The sequence below is a fragment of the Caretta caretta genome, chromosome 7, assembly GCF_965140235.1.
Source record: "Caretta caretta isolate rCarCar2 chromosome 7, rCarCar1.hap1, whole genome shotgun sequence".
Lineage (NCBI taxonomy): Eukaryota > Metazoa > Chordata > Testudines > Cheloniidae > Caretta > Caretta caretta.
The window spans coordinates 126,558,991-126,576,944 of NC_134212.1; the positions used below are offsets into that span (position 1 = coordinate 126,558,991).

Here is a 17,954-nt window from a genome sequence, read left to right on the forward strand (position 1 = left end):
GCAGTGGTCACTGCATTGGTGTAACTGTGCCTCCATGGGTCACAACTGAGAATACCAAATTCAAGACAAACTGCTGAGAAATAGGGCAGACACACCCCAAAACTGGTGGTTATTCTCCCATGAGATATACCAAACCAGCAACAAAAGTAAACTTCTGTTTCACCACACTGGCTAACAAGAAGTCAGAAAAGCAGTTTCCATAGACGTTCCAGTCCTTGTATCACCACCCAAAACACTAGACTTAAAGATGAGTGGTTCTTTAAAACCAATTTTGTCAAATAAAAGGTTCTCCTGATCCCAAAGGACCAGCCACACACCTAGGTCAATATACAACTCAGATCTTACCCAATAATCATGCTGTTGCCAATCCTTTAGTATCTAAAATCTGAAAGTTTATTTATAAAAAGAAAGAAAGAAAGAAAGAAAGAAAGAAAGAAAGAAAGAAAGAAAGAAAGGTGAGAGTTAAAATTGGTTAAAGGAATCACATGCATACAATAATTGCAAAGTTCTTGGATCAGGCTTGTAGCAGTGATGGAATAACCTGATGACTTAAGGGCATGTCTACGCTTGCAATATTACAGTGCCGCTCAGAAAGCACCGAAGGAAAACCGCTGTTGTGTGTTCACCCTGACAGCTGCCTGCACAGTAGCGTGTTCACACTTGCGGCGCTATTCGGAGCGGTGCACTCTGGGCAGCTATCCCACAGAGCACCTCTTTCTCTTTTGCCACTAAGACTTGTGGGAAGGCGGAAGGGGTTGCAGGGCATCCTGGGTCTTGTCCCAATGTCCCATGATGCATTGCTTTGCATCCCAGCAATCCCTTTGCTTCCGTCCGCATTTGGTGCCATCTCTCAACGGTTTGTGTACTGCGCGCTGGGCCCTGCCTCTTTCGGGCTGCAGGAATGGATCCCGAGCTGCTGACCAGTGTGCTGCTCGCTCTGACCAACACATCACGAGTGGCAGTGGGGTTATTCCTTAAACTGCAAAGGCAAGAGGAGTGCGACATTGATCTCGCCACGCATACTAGCTATGACACGAGATTGCTTGTGGCATTCACGGAGGTGCTGACCACAGTCAACGCCGCTTTTGGGCTCGGGAAACAAGCACTGAGTGGTGGGATCACATCGTGATACACGTCTGGGATGACAAGCAGTGGCTGCAGAACTTTCGGATGAGGAAAGCCACATTCATGGGACTGTGTGATGAGCTCACCCCAACCCTGCAGCACAAGAACATGAGAATGAGAGCTGCCCTGTCGCTGGAGAAGCATGTGGCGATTGCACTGTGGAAGCTGGCTACTCCAGACTGCTACCGATCAGTCGCTAACCAGTTTGGAGTGGGAAAGTCGACCATTGGAGTCATGTTGATGGAAGTGTGCAGGGCCATTTATCGCATCCTTCTCCGAAAGACAACTCTGGGCAACGTGCGTGACATTGTGGATGGCTTTGCACAAATGAGATTCCCTAACTGCGGAGGGGCGATAGATGGCACACATATTCCAATTCTGGCACCAGTCACTTAGCCACTGAGTACATTAATCGGAAGGGGTATTTCTCAATGGTTCTCCAGGTGCTTGTGGATCACCGTGGGCTTTTCACAGACATTAATGCAGGCTGGTCTGGAAAGGTGCATGATGCATGCATCTTTCGGAACACTGGCCTGTTCAAAAAAAGAAAAGGAGGACTTGTGGCACCTTAGAGACTAACCAATTTATTTGAGCATAAGCTTTCGTGAGCTACAGCTCACTTCATCGGATGCCTGTTCAAGAAACTGCAAGCAGGGACTTTCTTCCCTGACCGCAAGATCACCAGAGGGGAAGTCGAAATGCCCATTGTGCTCCTGGGAGACCCCGCCTACCCCTTAATGCCATGGCTCATGAAACCATACACAAGGCACCTTGACAGCAGCAAGGAGCAGCCTGTCAACAACAGGCTGAGCAAGTGCAGAATGGCTGTTGAGTGTGTATTCGGCCATTTAAAAGCCTGCTGGTGATGCCTGTATGGGAAGCTGGACATGACCGATGACAATATTCCTATGCTCATAGCAGCATGCTGTACGCTCCATAATATTTGTGAAGGGAAGGGTGAAAGCTTCACTCAGGGCTGGATCGCAGAGGATCAACGCCTGGAGGCTGAGTTTGAACAGCCAGAGACCAGGGCTATTAGAGGGGCACAGCGCGGGGCCACAAGGATCAGGGATGCTTTGAGGCAGCAATTTGAAGCTGAAAGCCACTAATATTTGTTGCTATGCTTGGGATTGCAGTGCTTGTAATGCTAGGAGGTGATTGGTGCACATGATGCAAGAAGGGGCCTTAACATAATTGTATGTTGCTTTGCAGTGCTTTTTTTGCTTTCACATGATAGAATAAAGATTGCTTTCAAATAAACACACACAATTCTTTTATGGAAAGACAACAACGAGAGGAGAGAGTCAAACGAAAGAAATCATCAGCAGGAAGGGGGAAGGGGGAAGGGAAGGTCTCAAGAGGAGGAGGGGTCCCAGGACGGCCACAGATTTGTGTATGTCCAGGGATCATACCCAACCTTCTCCTTTGGAGTAAGATGTAGCGGGTGCTGTACTTCAGCCGGGCCAAACTACAGAGGGATGGGTGTTGAGTGCAGTGGGTAGTGGGAGTCTGCACTGCTGGACTGTGAGCAGGAGGAGTGGAATGCTGCGGGTAGAGTGGAGCCAGGAGGTTGATAACTGTGTTGGCAGTGTGGGTGGGGGGGGGTGCATGGGAAAGAGTTTGGCAACAGCGGCTACAGGGGAGGGCGGGCACAGAGCTGCTCGGTTTGAAGAGCTAGTGTCGCCTGGAACATGTCCGCTTGGCACTCCATAACTGTTAGGAGCTGCTCCATGGCTTCTTTCTGGTGTGCTGCATTCTTGTTTCAGTCCCTTTTCTTGCTGTCCTGCCACTCCTTCGACTCTTTTTTTCTCGGCGGCGGAGTGCATCATAACCTCGCGCAGAAAGTCCTCCTTATTCTTCTTGGACACTTCCTAATACTACACAACCATTCTGCCACCGATAACAAAGAGGGAGGCTGTGCTCCCAAGGTCATCTCTGTGAAGTTTAAATGCAACATTTTACAGAAGCAATATTGTTTGCAACACAGACAACACTGATTCGGTGCTTTAAAACAGCCAATACGCACACACCTGTCACTAATTGACTGACCCCAGACAAGCACACATGAGCCACAAGACCCCCAAAATGGTGAGTAGCCGCAGGGGCAGGGTAAATCACTGTTCCTGGACCCTGCCATACACTGGGCACGTGGCACTTGGGGAGAGCCAGCACTGTAGGGTGGGCCTGATAATCATTCCTGTCCCCACACTTTCCACAGGAGGTGATCATTATGGAAGATATCTCGCTGCTGAGGGTAAGCAGGGAATTAAGGGAGGCTCTTCTCCAAGCCTGCAGCTTCCACCCTGGCCCCTGTGCAGTTAGCCTGTGTGCAGCAATGGTCCCCCCATCCATCACGGCACAGTGGCGCGGGGAAGTTACCGTTAATGGGGCAAGAAACAAAGCAGCTCTGCTGAGCAACCTGCGGCAGTGGATTGCCCCATGTATCCACGAGTGTTTCCTATAGATCTCGGAGGCAGATTCCCGTGAAGTGAGGGAGTGTATCAACAGCCTGTTCCGTCGCTCAGACTAGGCGTGAGACGGGAGACAAGCCTGCTTCCTGCAACCCGCCTGCCCCCAGCACCTCGCTTCAGCGATTCCCAAAATCAGATCCACTTACCAGGGGCCTCCTTTCCTGTTTGCGCTTCGCCAAGCTCTGACTGCTGTGACTGGCTAGGCTCCTCCGGGGTAGAAACGTGCTCCTGGCTGCCTGCATCTCTGACCTCCGAGTCATCCTCTGCCTCTGGGTCCCCCTCCCCCTCTTCGTCCAAGATTGCCTCCCCTGGCTCAGCCCACTCTCGACTGGCACGCGAGGCAGCGAAGTATCCACAGGATCCTTCCCCGTGGAGGTGTGGTCACCACTGAGTATCTTTGTAGAACCGGCAGCTTATGGGCGCAGCACCGGAGCGGCGGTTTGCCTCCCGCGCCTTGTGGTAGGCGTCCTGCAGCTCCTTCACGTTGACCCTGCACTGCAGCGTGTCCCGGTCACGGCCCCTTTCTGTCATGCATCTAGAAATCTGCCCGTAGGTATCATAATTCCTATGGCTGGAGCGCAGCTGGGACTGCACTGCCTCCTCTCCCCAAATGCCGATGAGGTCCAGCAGCTCGGCATTGCTCCAAGCTGGGGGTCATCTGGTGCGTGGAGCAGGCGTGGCCACCCGGAAAGATGCGCTGAGACCACTGCATGCATCACCGAGCAAACAGGGAGGGGACTTTCAAATTTGCAGAGGAATGTATGGGGGGGGCTGACGGTTGGTCACCTGAGGGCAGGGCAGTAGAGTTCAAACCAATGGCCAGAGAGGTGAGAACAGGCATTGTGAGACACCTCCCGGAGGCCAATCACAGCGCTGTAATCACACGGTGTCTACACTGGCATCGCAGCGCTGTACCCCCGTGTAACGAGGCTGGTTCTGGCGGGACCCAACAGGAGAGTGCCAATTCAGGACAAATTGCTTAGAACAGGGCAGTCACAGCCCAAGGCTGCGGTTTCTCCATCTCTAAGGCAAACCAAACCAGCCAGACAGAGAGGACGTTGGTTTTACCCCACTGGCTAACCACAAGTCACACAAGCAATTCCCTTAGACACTCCAGTTTCCCAGTATCACCACCAGGGCCACTCGTTATGGGGACAAATGGTTATGAAAACCAATACCCCAGTAAAAGAGAAAAAGGTTCTCTCGATCCCAAAGGACCAAGCTCCAGACCCAGGTCAATATACAAATCAGATCTTACCACAAATCACGCTGTTGCCAATCCTTTAGAATCTAAAATCTAAAGGTTTATTCATAAAAGGAAAAAGATAGAGATGAGAGCTAGAATTGGTTAAATGGAATCAATGACACACAGCAATGGCGAAGTTCTTGGTTCAGGCTTGTTGCAATGATGGAATAAGCTGCAGGTTCAAATCAAGTCTCTGGAGAACATCCCCAGCTGGGGTGGGTCATCAGACCTTTGTGTAGAGCTTCCGTTTGTAGCAAAGTCCCTCCAGAGGTCAGAAGCAGGATCGAAGACAAGATGGAGGAGCTGCAGCAGGTTTTTATAGTCTCTTGCCATGTGGTCTCTGCTTTCTTTGTCCCAAAGACAAACTGCCCATCCCATGGCCTGGAAAACCCTCAGAGTTCTGTCCATAGGCAGGTCCCTGCACACCTTGCTGAGTCCCAAGGTGTGTCTGGTATCGGGGTAGCCATGTTAGTCTGTATCCACAAAAACAGGAGTCCGGTGGCACCTTAAAGACTAACAGATTTGTTTGAGCATAAGCTTTCGTGGGTAAAAACCTCACTTCTTCAGATGCATGGAGTGAAAATTACAGATGCAGACATAAATATACTGGCACATGGAGAGGAGGGAGTTACCTCACAAGTGGAGAACCAGTGCTGACAGGGCCAATTCCATCAGGGTGGATGTAGTCCACTCCTTCTTTCAGTGGGTCAGTTGTACAGCTGATGGTCCTTAATGGTCCGTCAAGCAGGCTAGGCAGAGCTGACACCAACTTGTCTGGGGTGTCATCAAGAAACATAGCACAAGTTTGAAATACAGACAATGTACAGCCAGTACTTAAATACAAAAATGATACCTGCATACAGACAGCATAATCATAACCAGACAACCATCACCTTGTCTTAGACACCTTATTTGACCCCCTTTATACAAAATTTGGTGCCACTCCAGGATCTTGGTTGCAACAATGATTTATACGGTCCCAGATTATGTCAGTAACGTCACACCCTGGTGCAGAAAGGTGTACAACTCTCCTCGGGGTGGTTTTTTTAGAGCGCTGCATCTGCGCAGTTTCTGTGCACTCGGTGGCTTGCCAGTGTGTGCACCTTGGGGGTTACAGCGCTCACAGCTGCTTTACTGCACACAAACTTGCCTGTGTAGACGGGGCCATAGTCAAGTCTCTGGTTGCTTCCAAAACATTGGAAGGTCCTTGATCCCTTGATTAGAATGCTCCGATTAGTATAAGTCCACAGGTTTCAGAGTAGCAGCCGTGTTAGTCTGTATTCGCAAAAAGAACAGGAGGACTTGTGGCACCTTAGAGACTAACCAATTTATTTGAGCATGAGCTTTCATGAGCTACAGCTCACTTCATCGGATGCATCCGATGAAGTGAGCTGCAGCTCACGAAAGCTTATGCTCAAATAAATTGGTTAGTCTCTAAGGTGCCACAAGTACTCCTTTTCTTTTTATAAATCCATAGTCCAGAGGCTTGAGCAGGAAAGAGGCAAAATGGAGATGTTTCCAGCGCCTTTTATAGCTTCTGCCATGTAGAGGGAAATCCATTGTTTCAAACAAAGCCCTCACTGCTGCTGGTGGAAAATTACAAGTAAAAGATGGAGTTTGGAGTCACATGGGAAAGTCACATGTCCATGCCTGATTTTGCTTAGTCACAGAAGAAGCCATTAACGACACCCCAGACAGAAGGACAGTCCATTCAGTGTAGATGGGTGTCTTCCATTGTGAGTTAAGTGTCCTTTTGATGAGCTGCTTGACTTGACTAAAAACAGCAAGGAGTCTTGTGGCACCTTAAAGACTAACAAATTTATTAGAGCATAAACTTTCGTGGGCTATGACCCACTTCTTCAAACATCTGATGAGGTGAGCTGTAGCCCATGAAAGCTTATGCTCGAATAAATTTGTTAGTCTTTAAGGTGCCACAAGACTCCTCGTTGTTTTTGCTGAAACAGACTAACACGGCTGCCCCTCTGAAACTCGTTAACTTGAATAGTTCCTTCACAATGTGCTGGCTAAACACCTTGTTGGTGTTTCCCAGAAGCAAACACATTAGAAATCCAGGTATAGAGCCAATACTCATAACTTCAGATACAAAAATGATACATTGACTGGGAGTGGCTAAGTCATTATGCAAGGTAGCCTGTTTCCTCTTGTTTTTTCCTACCCCCCCCCCCAGATGTTCTGGTTTAACTTGGATTTAAACTTGGAGAGTGGTCAGTTTAGATGAGCTATTACCAGCAGGAGAGTGAGTTTGTGTGTGTATGGGGGTGGGGGGGATGTGAGAAAACCTGGATCTATGCAGGAAATAGCCCGACTTGATTATGTAAAGAGTTGTCACTTTGGATGGGCTAGCACCAGCAGGAGAGTGAATTTGTGTGGGGGGGTGGAGGGTGAGAAAACCTGGATTTGTGCTGGAAATGGCCCACCTGTTGATCACTTTAGATAAGCTATTACCAGCAGGACAGTGGGGTGGGAGGAGGTATTGTTTCATATTCTCTGTGTGTATATAAAGTCTGCTGCAGTTTCCACGGTATACATCTGATGAAGTGAGCTGTGGCTCACGAAAGCTCATGCTCAAATAAATTGGTTAGTCTCTAAGGTGCCACAAGTACTCCTTTTCTTTTTAGTCTCTAAGGTGCCACAAGTCCTCCTGTTCTTTTTGTGGATGCAGACTAACACGGCTGCTACTCTGAAAAATGATACATGCATGCAAATAGCATAATCATATTCAGTAAATCATAATCTGTGCATAGACATCTTACATGACACGTTTTGTACAAGATTTGTTGCAATTATATAACAGAGATAGCAACAATAATCTACATGGTCATAGTTTAATCAGATAACATCACAATCGGGTACACTTGGATCACATTTTTAAATGGAAGCCAATACTGTACAGCCCGATTCTGCATCTGTGATATCCTGGGACCCATGTATAATCTCCAGGTCATGAGCCTCAAGTTCAGCCCCCTGTCCAGGTTACACTGTCCTGGGTTCCTCTGTCACCAGCCTCCCTGCACCCCCTGCTCTAACCCAGTTTGCTCTCTCCCCAGTTCCTGGTTCTGCTGCTTCATGACACCCAGCGCTTCCACCCGCGCAGGGACTCCGGACCACTCTTCTTCTTCTGGATTCTCTCCCTGCTCTGCGGGGTGTTCCCGCTCCAGACGCTGATCCGGAAGGCACTGCCGGTCAGGAGCAGCGGGGACCGCGGGCAAGGGCCCCTGGGAAATCCCTCACACTCCCAGTTCTCCCAAAGGGGCAGGGTTTGGCCCAGGAAATCCCCTCCCTTGTGGGCTGTTAACTAGCATCAGCTTTTGGGGCACTGCAGCCCCCTGTGAGCAAGCACCCATGGGGAACGTGAGTGGGGGTAAAGCAGAAATAGCTCCTATCTCTCCTACCATAGGGCCTCAGCTCTGCCCACCCCAATGCGTGCCCCTGGGGGTCATGTCCAGAGGTGCCTGGGCTGAAAGTAGACAGCTCCAGGAATTCAGGAGCAGTTGAAATGGGGGATTGAGTGGAAACGCTCAGGCAGCCTTAGCCCAATTCACTTTCCTGGTTGTCCCTGGGTCCAGGCTGGGCTTGTACCTCACTTGCAGGTGCCATCAGTTATCCCTGAGGGCTTTCCTCCCCCACAGGGCCTGGTTCCTGACCTGCCACGGTTCAGCCTCTTCCTCATCTCCTATGGGCTCCAGCTTCTCCTCTTGATCATCTCAGCTTTCTCAGATGTCGCCCCAGAAACAGAGGAAATGGCCAAGAAGGTGAGAGCTCTATGCCCCCATCTGGGCTTTGGGGTGAGCACAGCCTGTAGACCCTGCAGGCGGCTTGGGGAGGGAGAGGCTGCCACAAGGTGCCTCAGCTTAGAGGGGCTGGTGGCACATGGGCTCCATAGCAAGATCCCATCTCCACGCATCTTTGAGGCCGAGGTCGTGAGACAGTATCTGTGAGGTCTCAGTGTGGGCCAGGTGGGTGGAGAGAGTCCCCACACTTCAGCCCTGCAAGGCTCTCAACTCCTGCCTTTCAGCCTGTGCAGGTCCCAGGACTGGCCAGACCTGCCCCACATGCTCTGTGGGACTTGCAGTGGCCCATCCCCTTTGCCTCAGTGTGAGGCCCCCAGGATTCCACCTTGGAAGGGGGAGACTGAGTCAGCTCTTGCCACAGACACAGCTCTGGTGAACAGCCTCTTCTCTTTCTTTAAAAAAAAACGAGGCGTACTTGTGGCACCTTAGAGACTAACACATTTAGTTGGGCATAAGCTTTCATGTACTAAAACCCACTTCATCAGATGCATGCAGTGGAAAATACAGTAGGAAGATATATATACACAGAGAACATGAAAAAATGGGTGTTGCCATAACAACTGTAACGAGACTAATCAATTAAGGTGGGCTCTTCTCAGCAGGAAAAAAAAAAACTTTTGTAATGATAATTAGGATGGCCCTTTTCAAAGAGTTGACAAGAAGGTGTGAGTAATAGTAGGGGAAAAATTATCATGGTGAAATAGTTTTTACTTTGTGTAATGACCCATCCACTCCCAGTCTTTATTCAAGCCTAATTTAATGGTGTCCAGTTTGCAAATTAATTCCAATTTTGCAGTTTCTCATTGGAGTCTGTTTTTGAAGTTTTTTTGTTGGAGAATTGTGACTTTTAGGTCTGAAATTGAGTGACCAGGGAGACTGAAGTGTTCTCAGACTGGTTTTTGAATGTTATAATTCTTGACGTCTGATTTGTGTCCCTTTATTCTTTTGTGTAGAAACTGTCTGGTTTGGCCAATGTATATGGCAGCCAGGGGCATTGCTGGCACATGATGGCATATATCACATTGGTGGATGTGCAGATGAACGAGCCTCTGACAGTGTGGCTGATGTGATTAGGCCCTGTGATGGTGTCCCCTGAATAGATATGTGGGCACAGTTGGCAATGGGCTTTGTTGCAAGGATAGGTTCCTGGGTTAGTGGTTCTGGTGTGTGGTTGGTGGTGAGTATTTGCTTCAGGTTGCGGGGCTGTCTGTAAGCAAGGACTGGCCTGTCTCCCAAGATCTGTGCGAGTGAGGGATCGTCCTTCAGGATAGGTTGTAGATCCTTGATGATGCGCTGGAGAGGTTTTAGCTGGGGGCTGAAGGTGATGGCTAGTGGCATTCTGTTACTTTCTTTGTTGGGCATGTCCTGTAGTAGGTAACTTCTGGGTACTTTTCTGGCTCTGTCAATCTGTTTCTTCACTTCAGCAGGTGGGTATTGTAGTTGTAAGAATGCTTGATAGAGATCTTGTAGGTGTTTGTCTCTGTCTGAGGGGTTGGAGCAAATGCAGTTGTATCGTAGAGATTGGCTGTAGACAATGGATCGTGTAGTGTGGTCTGGGTGAAAGCTGGAGGCATGTAGGTAAGTATAGTGGTCAGTAGGTTTCCAGTATAGGGTGCTGTTTATGTGACCATCGCTTATTAAAGAGTGGGAGTGGATGGGTCATTACACAAAGTAAAAACTATTTCACCGTGCTAATTTTTTCCCCTACTGTTACTCACACCTTCTTGTCAACTGTTTGAAATGGGCCATCCTGATTATCACTACACACGTTTTTTTTTTCTCCTGCTGATAGTAGCCCACCTTAATTGATTAGTCTCATTACAGTTGGTATGGCAACACCCATTTTTTCATGTTCTCTGTGTATATATATCTTCCTACTGTATTTTCTACTGCATGCATCCGATGAAGTGGGTTTTAGCCCACAAAAGCTTATGCCCAAATAAATTTGTTAGTCTCTAAGGGTATGTCTACACCACGGAATTAGGTCAAATTTATAGAAGTTGAAGCTATTCCACAGTTCCTGCAGTCTCCGCCACCCAGTGGAATTCTGGGTTAAGCTCCCAGTGCCTGATGGGGCAAAAACATTGTCGTGGGTGGTTTTGGGTACATGTCGTCAATCGCCCCTCCCTCTCTGAAAGCAACAGCAGACAATCGTTTTGCGCCTTTTTTCCGTGCGGATGCCATACTGCTTTCAGCAGACGGTGCAGTAGGACTGCTAACCGTTGTCACTGAACCATTGCTTCCGCTGAAACTCTGCTCTCCTGGTGCCATGAATCCACTTTGCAGGTCCTCTATATGACCGTCGTCATCCACTGCTTCCGCTGCAACTCTGCTTTCCTGCTCTTGTCTCACTGTGACGAAGCGGGACTGTTCTTAATGTTTCCTCTGAATAGTGTGGGGGGTGCCTCAGTTTCCCCTATGCAGTTCTTAAGTATCTAGGTGGTGGGGTAAGGGACTATGATCATTGCAGGGCCCTAGAGGGCAGGTGTGTGCAGGGGTCTGGACACAGAGAATGGCCGACACCCTGTTTCCTGGCAACTGATGGCCTGGGCCCTTCCCCCCTGCAAGGTGAGAGCTAAAGGGTTGGAGAACAAAGGAATCAGGTGACCTCCTGGCCCAGGAAAGGGACAAAGCCCAGAGGAGGGGCTGGAGGAAGTTTCAGTTTGGATCTGGCTGGGGACCTGGAGTGAAGTGCAGACGGGGTTGTCTGCTCACTGCCCCCCAAAATGGACCCGGCTGAGGGGTCCTGTTCTCTGCACCTACAAGCTCTGGTTTAGACCATGTTCCTGTCGTCTAATAAACCTTCTGTGTTACTGGCTGGCTGAGAGTCACGTCTGACTGCGCAGTTGGGGTGCAGGGCCCTCTGGCTTCCCCAGGACCCCGCCTGGGTGGACTCGCTGTGGGAAGCGCATGGAGGGACAGAGGAGGCTGAATGCTCCGAGGTCAGACCTAGGAAGGTGGAAGCTGTGTGAGCTTTGTGTCCTGAAGACAAGGCTGCTCACAGAAAGGAGCCTCCCCAGCCTGTGTTCTTGGGTGTCTGGGTGAGGAGGCTATGGAACTTGGGGAGGAGGGCGGACGGTTACACGGGCTGTAGTGGGGGTCTGTGCTCCTGCTGCCTTTCCTGCAGCTCACCCATATGCCGGAGCATATCAGTTTGATCCTCCAGTAGCCTCAGCATTGCATCCTGCCTCCTCTCATCATGCTGCCACCACCTCTCCTCTTGCTCCCGTCACCTCTCCTCTCGCGTGTCCCTCCTGTCCTCACGTTCATTTTGTGCTTTCCTGGACTCTGACATTGCTTGCCTCCACGCATTCTGCTGAGCTCTTTCAGTGCGGGAGGACTGCATGAGCTCAGAGAACAGTTCATCGCGAGTGCAGTTTTTTTGCCTTCTTATCTGCGCTAGCCTCTGGGATGGAGATGATAGGGGGAGTGTTGAAACATTTGCAGCTGTGGGAGGAAAAAATGGGAGAGTAGTATTTAAAAAGACACATTTTAGAGAACAATTGTTAGAACAATGAACCAAGCTGTTAACATTACATAGTACATGTGCTTTCGGTACAAGGTCGCATTTTGCCTCTTATATTGAGGGCGTGCTGGTTTGGTGTGAGAGATCACACACGCAGGGCTGGGCAACAGAATTCGGCTTGCAGGAAGCCATGGTAAGCCACAGTCTTTTGGCTTCTTTAACTTTCCTAACATGTGGGAAAAGTTCAAAACAGCAGCACCCCCATTTCCCATACCAAGCACCTGTTGGGTTGGCCATTTAAAAGGAGGGGCTGAAGTTTCTGGGTTAACGTGCAGCACAAACCCAACTAACCCCCCCCCCCCACACACACACACACACCCAATTCTCTGGGATGATCGCTTCACTCCTCCCCCCATCGCGTGGCTAACAGCGGGGATGATTTCTTTTTGGCCACAGGCAAACAGCCCAGCAGGAACAGCCACCTCTGATTGTCCCCTTAATAAAATTCCCCTATTTCAACCAGGTGACCATGAATGATATCACTCTCCTGAGGGTAACGCAGAGAGATAAAGAACGGATGTTGCTTGAATGCCAGCAAACACCAGGACCATACACTGCTATGCTTTGTTATGCAATGATTCCAGACACGTGTTACTGGCCTGGCGTGGTAAAGTGCCCTACCTTGGAGGATGGAATAAGGCTGCCCTCCCCAGAAACCTTTTGCAAAGGCTTTGGGAGTACCTCCAGGAGAGCTTCATTGAGATGTCCCTGGAGGATTTCTGCTTCATCCCCAGACACGTTAACAGACTTTTCCAGTAGCTGTACTGGCCGTGAATGCATCCTAAGTCTTCAGGGCAAATTAATCATTAAACACGCTTGCTTTTAAACCATGTATTATATTTACAAAGGTACACTCACCAGAGGTGCCTTCTCCCCCTTCACGGTCCGGGAGCCTGCCTTGCGAGGGTTGGGAGGGTATTGGATCCAGGGTGATAAACAGTCCCTGGCTGTCGGATAGAACGGTTTCATCCTCATCCTCCCCCTCATCTTCCTCATCCCCTAAATCCTCATCCCTGTTGCGTGAGACTCCGCACTTGCAGGAGTCCGCAGACAGCGGTGGGGCAATGGTAGGGGCACCCCCTAGAATTGCATGCAGCTCATCATAGAAGCAGCATGTCTGGGACTCTGACCCGGAGCGGCCGTTTGCCTCTTTGGTTTTTTGGTAGGCTTGCCTGAGCTCCTTAATTTCCACGCAGCACTGCTGCGGATCCTTGTTATAGCCTCTGTCCTTCATGCCCTTGCAGATTTTTTCAAATATTTTGGCATTTCGTCTTTTGGAACGGAGTTCTGATAGCACAGATTCGTCTCCCCTACAGCAATCAGATCCAGTGTCTCCCATTCAGTCCATCCTGGAGCGCTTTTGCGATTCTGGGACTCCATGGTCACCTCTGCTGATGAGCTCTGCATGGTCACCTGTGCCACACTGGCCAAACAGGAAATGAAATTCGAAAGTCCCTGGGGCTTTTCCTATCTACCTGGCTAGTGCATCTGAGTTGAGAGCGCTGTCCAGAGCGGTCACAATGGAGCACTCTGGGATAGCTCCCAGAGGCCAGTATCATCGAATTGTGTCCACACTACCCCAAATTCGACCCGGCGATGCCAATTTCAGCGCTAATCCCCTCGTCTGGGAGGAGTACAGAAATTGATTTTAAGAGCCCTTTAAGTCGACAAAAATGGCTTTGTTGTGGGGACGGGTGCAGGGTTAAATCGATCTAATGTTGCTAAATTCGACCTAAACTTGTAGTCTAGACCAGGGCCAAGGTGCCACAAGGACTCCTCGGTTTTTTTGCTGATACAGACTAACATGGCTACCACTCTGAAACCTGTCCTCTTTCTTGGTGTCCTAGAACCCAGAGGTCACAGCCTCCTTCCTGAGCTCCATCACCTTTGGCTGGTACACCAGGTAGGCAAAGCAGGGTGGGAGGGAGCCCAGGGCGGGAACAGCAAGGGTTGCAAGCTGGGACTGAGGGACCCCGGCAGAGTGGAGTGAGTTGTGGCGAGGCCAGGACTGGGATGGCAGGGAGGGGCATTGTGTGAGGCTAAGGTCTGCTCACCTTACTCTTGTTCTCTTACTCTGTTGAGTTTCACTGTCTGCCAGGTGCAGGAGGTGCAGGGTGGGAGGAATTGTGGGTGAAATGAGTTGCTCCTGGCTTGCACTGCAGCGAGATTGAGCACCCCAGAGGCAGCTTGGTTGCTTGGGACACGGTGGACTCAGCTGCCTGCACCCGGTGACCCCGAGTATTGTCTTTGTGTCTGTTCCGGGCTGGGTATGAGGGACAGTCAGCAGGAGAGACCCGTTTCTGTAGTGTGCAGGAGAAGGTTTTGCTGACCAGAGGCTCTCTCTGCCCCACAGGATGGTTCTGAAGGGTTATCGCAAACCCCTGGAGATGGAAGATCTCTGGGACTTGAAAGAAAACGTGAAAACGCAGCAAATCTTCAGCAGGTTTGACAGGAACATGAGGGCCGAGGTGAGGAAGGCCCGTCGGGGGCTGGAGAGACGGCGCTGCAAGAGGAGTTTGCGCGAGGCAGCCCCAGACCACAGGAATGGGCTCAGCAAGGCTCAGAGCCAAGACATCCTGGTGCTGGTAACTCTCTCACTGCCCTCTGGGCTGGACTTGGGGCTCTGGCTCCAGGTCACTGTGTCTCTGGCACAGGCCATTGGAGCTTTGGCTCTGCAATGACGTGAGTGAGGAGGGTTGGAGGGAGCCCTCAATAGATGCTCCACATGTCTTAAGGTTTTCTCCCCTCACCAGCTCCCCACAGGCCTGTCTGACAACTCCCCTCTCCCTGGGCCATCAGTGCTGCTCCGTGATGAGCTGAGGGTCTAAGCACAGGGCTGTGACGCCCCTTCTCCTCTGGGGTTCTGTGCTGCCCACACATCCCTCCCAGCCCCGGGAACCAGCCGCCTGCAGCTCCGCCACCCCTTCCCGAGCACCCACTGCTTCCACCATCCCATGCTGCCTCCCTGCCATCCGGGACTGGGCCTTGCACCTGTGCGGAGCACCTGTCCCGGGGAAGAGCCCCTGAGTGGGGTGTCTGATCCAGGGAGAAGGGTGCCTTGGCTGGGGGGGGGGCACCTGTCCCGGGGAGGGGCCCCTGGGTGGGTGGGGGCATCTGTCCTGGGGAAGGGCCTCTGGGTGGGTGGGGGCACCTGTGCGGGGTGTCTGATCCAGGGGGCCCATGGAGTGTTGGGTGTGGGGGAGGACCCTGTGGGGTGTCTGACCCAGGGTGGGTGTCCGGCAGGATGCCTGTCTGATCCAGCTTCCTTTCTCACATGCTGGCTCCTGTCTAGGAGGAGAAGCAGCCGAAGAGGAAGAAGAAGGAAGATGTGAGTGGCCCCAGTGGGGATTACCCCAAGGCCTGGCTGGCCAAGGTCCTGATCAGAACCTTTGCAGGGAACCTCCTGAAATCGGTGGCTTTCAAGCTGGTGCATGACCTGCTGGTGTTTGCCAGCCCCCAGCTGCTGAAGTGAGTCCCCATCTCTGGGCTGCCTCCACAGAGACCTCTCGCCTGCCCTGCACCCAGCCAGGAGCTAGGGCAGGCCCAGGGGGTTTCTCTGTGGACGGTGCAGGGACATGCCCAGACAAGGGGGCTGCTTCATGGTCCAGGGTTTAGCATCAGTGTCAGGTCCAGACTTTAGCATCAGTGGCTGGTTGTTCTAGATGGAATGAGGGTGGGGGACCCCGGGGGCTGGCGTCTGTGTGCTGGGGGTGGTGGCACCCCCAGGGTTAGTCTCTTTGAGGCAAGGGGTGGCAATACCCTTCTGGGTCTCTGTGGGGTGGAGGGGTGTTGGGGGGGCTGGTGTCTGTGGGGCAGGGGTGGCGGGATCTGTGTGGGGCTGGTCTCTGTGGGACAGGAGTTGTGGCATCCCTGGGGGGGTGGTCTCTCCAGGGAGGGGTGGCAGCATCCTTGGGGGGCCGATCTATGCGGGTGGGGGTGTCCCTGGAGGGCTGGTCTCTGTGGGTAGGGTTTGTGGTGTCCCTGGTGGGTGGTCTCTGCAGGGAGGAAGTGGTAGCATGCTTGGGGGGCTGGTCTCTGTGGGGCTGGGGGTGTCCCTGGGGGGCTGGTCTCTGTGGGTAGGGTTTGTGGTGTCCCTGGTGGGTGGTCTCTGCAGGGAGGAAGTGATAGCATGCTTGGGGGGCTGGTCTCTGTGGGGCTGGGGTGGCGGTGTCCCTGGGGGGCTGGTCTCTGTGGGGCAGAGGTCTCCCCATGCCTGACTGGTCTCACGGGCTGCTCTGACCGTCAGACTGCTGATCTCCTTTGTTGCGGACCCCACGGCGTATGCCTGGCAGGGCTACCTCTACGCCTTGCTACTGTTCGTAACCACGCTGGTCCAGTCCATCTGCCTGCAGCAGTACTTTCAGCTCTGCTTCCTGCTGGGCATGAGTGTGCGCACGGCACTCATGGCTGCTGTCTACAAGAAGGTCGGTGTGTGTACCCCCATCAGCATTCCCTGCCAGGAACAGCTGCAGGACGGCATGTCGGGCTTTCCTGCTCCCCCCAAACCCTGTCCCCCAAATACACTTCCCTCTTCTTGTGTCTTTGCCTCTCCTCCAAGGGCACCTATGAGCTGGGCCTTTGTTCCCCAGTGAAGGGGCTGGGGGTTTGGACATCCTGGGAGTTAGCTGCCGGGAGTCATGCAGTAAGAACCATGCACACCAGGCCGGCTCCCTGCTGTAATCCCCATGCAGTGAAGCGCAGGCTGCAGAGTCCTGGTGGGAGGCATTTACCCACAATAGTGCAGCGGCCCCCAGAGCCAGGCGGGAGGCCCGGCAAGGAGGAGTGTCCAAAATCCGGGACTCAGGAGTCAGTCCAGGAAGCTTGGCCCCCACCAGGAGCTGCTCTGATGCGTTTGGCCTCGACTTCGCACGCAGCACTCTGCACTGCGCCCAGGGGCTGGGGGCTGGCCTGGCCCCTGGTGACTGTGCTGTCCACCCTAGGCGCTCACTATCTCCAACGCCACCCGCAAGGAGTACACTCAGGGTGAGACGGTGAACCTGATGTCGGCCGATGCCCAGAGGTTCATGGATCTGGCCAACTTCATCCACCAGCTGTGGTCGGCACCACTGCAGATCGCCCTGTCCGTTGTCTTCCTGTGGTGGGAGCTGGGCCCCTCCGTCCTGGCAGGGATCGGGGTCATGGTGCTGCTCATCCCCATCAACGCTCTCCTGGCCACCAAGGCCAGAACCATTCAGGTCAGTGGTTGGGCACGGTCCACTCCCCGGGCTGGCCTGGCAAAGGCTTCCTCCTTGCCCCTCTCCGCTTGAGCCCCCCACGCACCAGCCACCCCGTCTTCTTCCCTCCAGTGCCCCTGCACACTGCCAGTGGCTCTCCGGAGTGGGAATGTAGATGGGGTCCGAGAGAGGAAATGCAGAGCCTGCTTGGGGCTGCCCCTTTACCCTGCAGCCTGGAGGCCGCTCTGTGGAGCACCAAGCTCCAGCAGAGACCCCAGCCCTGTGAGCTGACCCTCCTGCACCTGTGCTGGTCCAGGCCCTGCCAGCGGGAGAGGGGGCCCGCCTGGAATAGACCGGAGTCCAGAGGTGGGGCCTGCAGATGGGGAGTGCTGGCAAGGCAGATGAGGGATGAGTGAGCCTGGGGCTGAGATGGGGCGTTTATGGAGTTCCTGGGTTTTAGGAGCTGCTCTTTGCGTTGGGCTGGGGTTCGGGCTGGGGGATCCAACTCGCCTTTCTCACTGGCAGATGAAGAACATGAAGAACAAGGATCAGCGCATGAAAATAATGAATGAAATCCTTAGTGGGATCAAGGTGAGCACC

At 52.3% G+C, this 17,954-nt stretch overlaps 1 protein-coding gene across 3 annotated transcripts in view; it reads left to right on the forward strand.

Moving 5' to 3' along the window:
• Positions 1–17,954, forward strand: part of ABCC2 (ATP binding cassette subfamily C member 2) — a 74,031-nt gene that overhangs the window by 17,803 nt on the left and 38,274 nt on the right. For 2 of the 3 annotated variants that reach the window (XM_048857241.2, XM_048857240.2), the window contains exons 4-11: positions 7,911–8,045; positions 8,493–8,615; positions 14,028–14,083; positions 14,534–14,765; positions 15,473–15,648; positions 16,427–16,604; positions 17,121–17,375; positions 17,880–17,945. In XM_048857241.2, coding sequence (XP_048713198.2) covers positions 7,911–8,045; positions 8,493–8,615; positions 14,028–14,083; positions 14,534–14,765; positions 15,473–15,648; positions 16,427–16,604; positions 17,121–17,375; positions 17,880–17,945 — 1,221 coding nt within the window. Of the gene's footprint in view, positions 1–3,174; positions 3,214–7,910; positions 8,046–8,492; positions 8,616–14,027; positions 14,084–14,533; positions 14,766–15,472; positions 15,649–16,426; positions 16,605–17,120; positions 17,376–17,879; positions 17,946–17,954 lie in introns of those variants that run through there. The other variant, XM_075131143.1, reaches the window with a different exon arrangement.